This window comes from Nematolebias whitei, chromosome 7 (genome assembly GCF_014905685.2).
Source record: "Nematolebias whitei isolate Nwh7 chromosome 7, NemWhi1, whole genome shotgun sequence".
Taxonomy (NCBI): Eukaryota; Metazoa; Chordata; class Actinopteri; order Cyprinodontiformes; family Rivulidae; genus Nematolebias; species Nematolebias whitei.
Window position 1 is genome coordinate 50,677,515 of NC_056504.1, and position 7,403 is coordinate 50,684,917.

The 7,403-nt window shown below is 43.2% G+C and overlaps 1 protein-coding gene across 1 annotated transcript in view; it reads right to left on the reverse strand.

Moving 5' to 3' along the window:
* Positions 1-493: 493 nt before the first annotated feature.
* dennd6aa (DENN/MADD domain containing 6Aa) overlaps positions 494-7,403 on the reverse strand; it is a 15,392-nt gene continuing 8,482 nt past the window's right edge. The window contains exons 6-18 of the mRNA XM_037679933.1: positions 6,667-6,746; positions 6,442-6,501; positions 6,285-6,340; positions 5,256-5,378; positions 4,942-5,037; positions 4,579-4,673; positions 4,028-4,093; positions 3,849-3,913; positions 2,558-2,647; positions 2,240-2,403; positions 2,011-2,113; positions 866-940; positions 494-782 (exon numbers count right to left, since the gene is read on the reverse strand). Coding sequence (XP_037535861.1) covers positions 651-782; positions 866-940; positions 2,011-2,113; positions 2,240-2,403; positions 2,558-2,647; positions 3,849-3,913; positions 4,028-4,093; positions 4,579-4,673; positions 4,942-5,037; positions 5,256-5,378; positions 6,285-6,340; positions 6,442-6,501; positions 6,667-6,746 — 1,205 coding nt within the window. The 3' untranslated portion in view covers positions 494-650. The remainder of the gene's footprint in view (positions 783-865; positions 941-2,010; positions 2,114-2,239; positions 2,404-2,557; positions 2,648-3,848; positions 3,914-4,027; positions 4,094-4,578; positions 4,674-4,941; positions 5,038-5,255; positions 5,379-6,284; positions 6,341-6,441; positions 6,502-6,666; positions 6,747-7,403) is intronic.

Sequence of the window (7,403 nt, forward strand, 5' to 3'; positions counted from 1 at the left end):
ATAATAATAAAGATTATTAAAATGCTCTGCATGCAGAGAATATAATAATAAAGATTATTATAACGCTCTGCATGCAGAGAATATAATAATAAAGATTATTATAATGATCTGCATGTGGATAATATAATAATAAAGATTATTAAAATGCTCTGCTTGGTTCTGATCCAGTCCATTTGTTTGCATACTGGGCCTGGTAGTGATGAAGTGCACTTGTTTAAAAAAAATAAAAAATCTTTAAAACTAATGAAAACTCTGAGTAGCAGGTTAAAAAAAATAAGAGCAAGGTGTTAAAAAGTTTAAATCATTGAGGGTCAAAGGTCATCCAGGTATTTTCCTGGCCTCACAGGTCCCCTCCCGCCCCCGACAGGTTTTAAGCGGGACGACACGACGGGTTAAAACCGGTCCAGTGCTCCTTTAGTTTCCTAAAAGTGTTCCAGAAGACGTGGGCTGACAGGTCCGGCCCGTTCCAGCTGTTCTCTTCAGGACTGCGTGATCCCGGAGACGTCGGGGTCCAGTCTGACCCCCATGGAGCCGCTACAGTAAAAACCACCGAAGCTCCTGATAAAACCTCAAACCGAGCCCAGAGGACGCGGTACCTCCTAAAGAAGTTCAAGCTCGGGTTAGCGTAGCAGACCGCAGGGGGTCAAAGGTCACGGCGTGGGGGGCTTGTGGAGGATTCCCTGCAGGTCCTCTGGTAAGGCCAGGATGACGGCCTCGATGTGGGCCCTCAGTTTGGTCAGGGTCCCCGGACAGACCGGCAGCTGCTCCCTCTCCGCCTGACTCTGCAGCGACACACAAAACGAGCTTAACGAGCAGCTGCACGTACCGGCAGCAGCTCCGTGAAGACAGAGGGGTTGGTACCGACCAGCTTGTCCTTCAGCTTCAGAACCAGGTCCACTGCCTCCACCTCCGTGTGCCTCTGGATCCTCTGCTGAAGATCCTGCAGGAGAAGAGACAGGAGTGAAACGCCGACGCACACTTTAGGTTTCCCTCCTTGAACTTGAACTCAGAACGCTCCAACGCGGGGGCAGCGCTTCAGGAGCACTCGAAGGTTTTCATCGCTCCAGCCTCGCTGCCAAACACAAAGTTCAGGAGCTCCTGAACGCCACAGTTGTGTTTCTGTGTGGAGAGCCTGAAGGCAGCCACCTCCCATTAAACCTCATGTTCACATCAAATAATCTGAGAACAACCGAAGTTTTCATCATTAAAAAGCTGATGAAACTCCTCCCTCTGTCTGAAGCTGCTCACGTGGCTCTGACTTCCTGTCAGCCGCAGTTTAACGTTGGGTTCATCCAAGGATTCAGTTTCTGCTCTCACCTGTACCTGCAGCGCCACACGCAGTCCTGTCAGAGTTACTGCAGCCTGTCGGCTCATCTTCTACAAACATTTGATCACGTATTTGTTAAACAGCAATTAAAAGACTAGAAGCAGCCTCAACGGGTGAACGAGGCCTAAAGGAAAACCACGTGCATGAACACATGCCGAGACTTTTATTTAAATCATAACTTGGAACAAATATTTAAATCCCTTTAAAGGAAGCAGTTTCAATGTTTGTCTTTGTTTGAGCTAATAACTCATTGGGAATGACCTTATTAGATCTAAATTACATTTTCTGTCAAACTGTTATTTTTGGTGTTTTTTTTCTTTCTATTTTAATTTTAATTCCCCTGAAGAATTTGAAACGTCGTGTTCTTGTGAACGTCTGAAACTTGCTCTCTGAGAAGTTTTGTGTTCGGTGTCGACACAACACGTCGTTCACCTGCTGAGTTTAGGAGCTTTCTCACGCCTGAATGACTCAGAGTTAAGTAAATAAAATATCCCTGTGTGAATGGTCCGGGACCAGGACTAAAGAAGTCCCATTTGTTGAACAGAAAGTGTCACAAGATGTTAAGATTATTTCTTTAGTTCCTCTGCAGGAGAGCTAAAAGTGGTAATTAGGCACCTGGAAGTTGTTTGAAATAGTTTAAATGAAGATTACTGTCTGATCTTCACCCTCCTCCTCCTCCTCACCTCCTCACACAGAGCCTCGAGGTGCAGAGCCTCCAGTTTCTGAGTCATCTCTCGTCTTCTGCTGCGGAACCAGCCGTCAAAGTTGGGAGACTTCAGAAAATGCCTGAAACCCAAACAGGAGCCAACGCGGCGCCGGTTTCAGTCCGATCTTACAATCCAACAACGTATAAAACACGTCTGAGTTTAGAAACACGAGCGTTCGTCTCAGTTCTGGCTGAACCGTCCGTACCTGTAGAGTCCAATCCAGTCTCCTTTAAGCCTGGACGTGAGCTGAGGTCCTGCCTTCTCCAACGTCTTCATGAAGTCCTGCTGGCTGAAAGGTCGGATCTGGGGGGGGCTCTTCCAGGGACTGATGGACTTCTGAAGCGGCATGAGACTGACAACGTATCGCTCCTGCAGAAAACAGAGGACTCACTTTGTCTGGAGAAAAGTTCTCGTCAGAGCTGCAAGTAAAGTTTACTGAGTAACAACAAAAGGTTTCAGTTTAAAAACAAAAATATATTTTCAGGGTCTGAGCTTTTATTAAAAGCAAACGACGAGTCGTTACCAGAGGAATGATGAAGCTCTGAGTCAGCTCTAAGAAGTAGCGTCGAAGAATTGCATTCTGGGCCGCTGAGGGTCTCTTCTGTTGAACCCCCTGAAAAACGGAGAAACATGAGGAGCCGTTTAGAACCAAGCATCACCGACGATTCGAGGAGAATAATCCAGGACCGTCCAGGTACAGAGTCTTTTTACACCCGATCGTTCCTGAGTGTTGAAAATTCAAGAACTGAAGCAACATTTTATTTGTACAGTTATAAAGACAGACAGAGGTGGAGAGACTTCTGCTGAGACGTGTCTTAATACGACCTGCTTCACTTACTGCCTGTGTGTTTGTCTGTTAGCAAAATATCTCATTACCAGTTAACGGGTTTTATCATCATTTGATGTGCGTTGACAACGGACTGCCTTTAGGCATCAATCTAATTCAAGATGGCCGCCACAGACCACTGATCTTGGCAAACACAAAAATGGTTTTAACCGGGTCATTGTTGCAGATATTACCGCATTTTTCGCTGCATAAGTCGCTTTTTATTTATTTTTTGTTGTTGCATGAATTAGCGTGCCTGCGACTTATACAGCGAAGCAACGTTTTTATGTTTTTTTTTTCTCCATATCTATAAAACAATTTTTGGCTGAGATCGGACAATTTCATTCATTCTGACATGGAAAATATTGAACACTACCATTTTCAGCCACTAGAGGGTCCTCTACAAATATGGCAAGCCAAGTGTTTCATTAATGGGTAAATGTGGCTATTAATGAGACACTTGGCTTGCCATACAGAGCCACTTTCATCTGCAACTCATCGCGTTGCCCAGATGAAATGCAGCTGATTTGACCATTAAAGTGTATTTATTAAGGAAAAGTTAAACTGAGACACACCTTTACTATAATTTCAAGCAAACAAATAATTGTTTTTAAGTGTTAATCTTGTTAAATTCTTGTTAAAGTCCTCCCGTGCATGCTCTTGCTGCTGCCATTTGGCAGCCAGTCGATTGTTGGCACAACACCGGCCCATGTTTCCAGGTTGTCAGCGGTGACGCGTAATAGACGCGACTCATACGGTGAAGCGACGTGTTTTATGTTTTTCCCACTTTATTAGACATTTTTGGACTGATGCGACTTATAGGGCGGTGCAACATTTACAGCGGCAAGTACTGTAAGATAAAACTGGGTGTGGTAGTAGCTGAGAGTTGTTCACAACACATGTTGAGCTTGTGCATGACATCATTCACAAAGTTTGACCTTGAGGAGGGACAAAGTTAAAGACACATTTGGAGGAGACCCAGTCTTACCTTCTGGAGCTGTTTGATGATTTCTTCATCTTTGTTGAGATATGGCTTGTAAGCAGTGTACACGCCTGTAACAAACATGTAGGAGTAACTGTAGAGGCTGACACGGGTTCTTCTGTTGTCTAACCCAAACAAAAACCTTAAGGCAGAACAGAAATAATCCAACAACAACAAATATTTACCAGGTTTAGAGTCCAGAGTTTTGAGGTTTTTCAGTTTCTTGACCTTCATCTGCTTGGTCATCTCTGCTGAGAGGAACAAACATTTTATACAAGTTTAATTTCTGAAGGGGTTTCATAAACCAGAGGTTCTCCAAGTTGGGGTTGGGATCCAACACCAAGCGTGGCGTCTTGAGATCTACAGAATCCAAATGAACTTCGAAGTGATGACAAACATCATTCGGCCTCAACTGCTTCAAGGAAAAAATAAAAAATATGAGCACGTATAAAAACTTATATAACGATTGACGTTACAGTTTGTCAGATGGATTATTATCATCGTTCATAAACTTCACCAGGTCACAAGTCTCAAACGTAAAAGCAGAAACTTTTGGGAAGCGCCGTCACCAACGGTTTTATTTATGAGGACTGAGCTCCAATGGACTGTTTGGATGTCGTTTAGTCACTTGGCATCTCTCCCAGGTCGATGCTGAGACGGCAGTTTGTGCCAGAGTTGAGCTTAAAATCAAAAATAAAACTTTTTTTGGTTAGTGGGCGGAGTCAGTGCCGTTTACCTGCTTGCTTCATGTCTCCGATGCGGATGATGTGCGGCCAGTGCTGCAGAGTTTTAGCGAAGAACGGGTTGGTTACTCCCAGAATGACCGACGGCCTGCGGATCAGCAGACAACAAGAATTTAATTTACAACACGTTTATTTTATAAAGCAAGGACAGAAAAAACGAGTCCAAAGATTTTGCGTTTTCTTTAAAAAAATATATATAAATTTGTCTTTCACTTAGTGTTTTCATATTTTTACATCCTCGGATCAGAGCGTCCACGTGTGTAACCGGAGCTCTCCTCTGCAGCGTCGTCTCGTGTCGACCCCGACGTGAAGCGCGTGTTTGCTGGCTACCGGCTGTGTGGCTCATTTGTACTCACGGCGCCTGCGTTCTGGTCGTGTACTCCTTAAACTCGCTGTCGTGGATGGTGAAGTACGGCCTGAAGTCGCAGCAGTAACGCAGAGGAGAAATGCAGCTGCAAAAGCCCAGGTATGAATTAACGTCAACTCCTAGAGGCCAGCAGGAAAATCAACCAGAACATTACGAACACACTGAAACTGTATAACCTCGTGTGTTTTTATGTCACAACTGCAGATGTGCAGCGACACGTCCAGCTGTGAACTGCAGGTTTAACAAACCGCTCCGTGTCCGCAGGTTCTGGCTCAGCGAGCCGCTTCCGACCGCCGGACTCACCTGACCAACGCCAGCACGGTTTCAGACGACTCCGCAGGTGACGGCGCCATGACGACAAGCGCCTCCCCCAACAGCACCAACTCCCAAAGCATCTGGACGTGGAAGTAAACCGGGTGGAAACACCTGGACGGAGAGAGCCTGCGTGAGCTTCAAAACACGACTCAGACTTTGGAAGATGTTTTTTAGATAAAGTCACTGATGAGTCAGCGCGTTGTTTTCCTGTTTTTGTTTTATGTACTTTACAATCCGACTAACGGTACGTCTGTAATTTGTTCCCGTTTAGCCGTTCATGCAGCTCCTTCAGGAGGACGTTGCTGTGACTTTAAGTTTTTATAACTACAAAGACTTTACTTTAACATTTTCTCCATAAAAACACCAAAATCTTTTTTAGGCCTTTAAAATAATTGTTCGCTGTTTTAGTATTTTTATGCTACTTTTCTCTCCAAGCTAGCCTTTTGAAACTTTTAACTTCTAACCTTTTACAAATTGTGGCTTTAGCTGTCAGCACTATATTTCAGCTTCTTCAGCAAATTCCAGCCGTCATTCAGCGCTGTTGCATCTAAATCAATGGTTCCCAACACTGGCCCTTGAGGGACACCGTCCTGCATGTTTTAGTCGTTTCCCTGATGAATGGGCGATTAACTTCTGCAGAACACGAGGAAGTAATTAAGTCACTGAATCAGGTATGCTGGAGCAGAGAAGCAACTAAAACATGCAGGATGGTGTTCCTCAGGGACCACGGTTGGGAACCACCGCTCTAGATTAAAATATATATATTTTTTTACTACGGGGTTAAAAAGGCAGATAAGCCTAAACGTCAACAGGTTTCTTTATAACTTGAACCTACAATATTTTAATTAAACATTTCTGAGTTTATTTTAAACACATTTATTATTATCCAGTCACTGTTTCAGTCCAAGCGTTGGCTGAAGCCCGTTTTTCTGACCTGGAATCAGTTTGAACAAAACCTGCAGACCGAAGCGCAGGTGGAGACACAACGAGGGCGAACCAAAAAGCTTCACGCCTCACCTGAACAGGTCGACTTCGTGGATGGTTTGGAGCACGATGGACACCGAACTGTCACTCTGAACAGCAAATACACATCAGCTGTTAGATTACAGTAAATAAATACTCCCAGGTGACAGAAATACACCAAATATGACAATAACTGCTGCTAAGGCTCTACCTGAGCAGACTGGACCAGCTGGGAGGTTCCTGGTTTGTCGTAACTGGTCGGGATCCGAACCTGCAGCGCATTTAAAATAAACTAAAACACTGACTGGGTCTGCGGTGCTGCTCGTTAAAAAAGGCCCGGGTTGATAGTTTTATTTTGAAAAAGTTTTTGTCACTCAGTATACAGTCACAATGACAGTACTGCAGTACTCGGTTTGCATTCATTGAGTATTTGTACCTTGATGACGACGCCCATTATAGGCAGAGTGAGGATCCGTCCCGGATGAGGCGTCGGCCAGCGGTCCATGTCATTACAAGCTGCCAGACACAAAAACAGCAACGGAATAAACCAACATTAATATTCGAGTATAAACGTTATTTAAATAGAACTTTTCATCAGAACTTCAGTAGAAGAAAAATTAACCGGGTTTTTGTGTGTTTCATAAGAAATGTGCAAACGGAGTCACTAAAAGTTAAAGTTGTGTTTTGCACAGATTCTCTGTAGTTTATTATAAATGTTTAATTATTGCAGTTTGTATTTTTGTGTGTAAGGAACTGAAATTAGTGTTTTTATCACCGACAGAAGCTTTGGGCTCGTTCACGTAGGACAGAGCTGAGATGTTAAAACGAGCTCACAGGCCTGAGCTAGAACGAAAACGTGTAAAATAAAACTTGTGGTTATAAAACTAAAACAAATAGTTTATAAAGGACGTAATGTTTCACACAAGCAGGTTTGTTTGCAAATATAAGAAGCATAAATGTTTTTATAATAAAGGCTCTCTTTGAAGGAGAACTTTGTGGAGAATTTAAAATCATTAAAGCATCAAAAAATAAAAAGATTTGCAGCCTTAAATGTAAAACTGCACATGTAGTAGTACTTAGTATATTTTTATTATTATTTGTACTTAGTATATTTTTAGTATTATTAGTACTTAGTATATTTTTAGTATTATTAGTATTTAGTATATTTTTAGT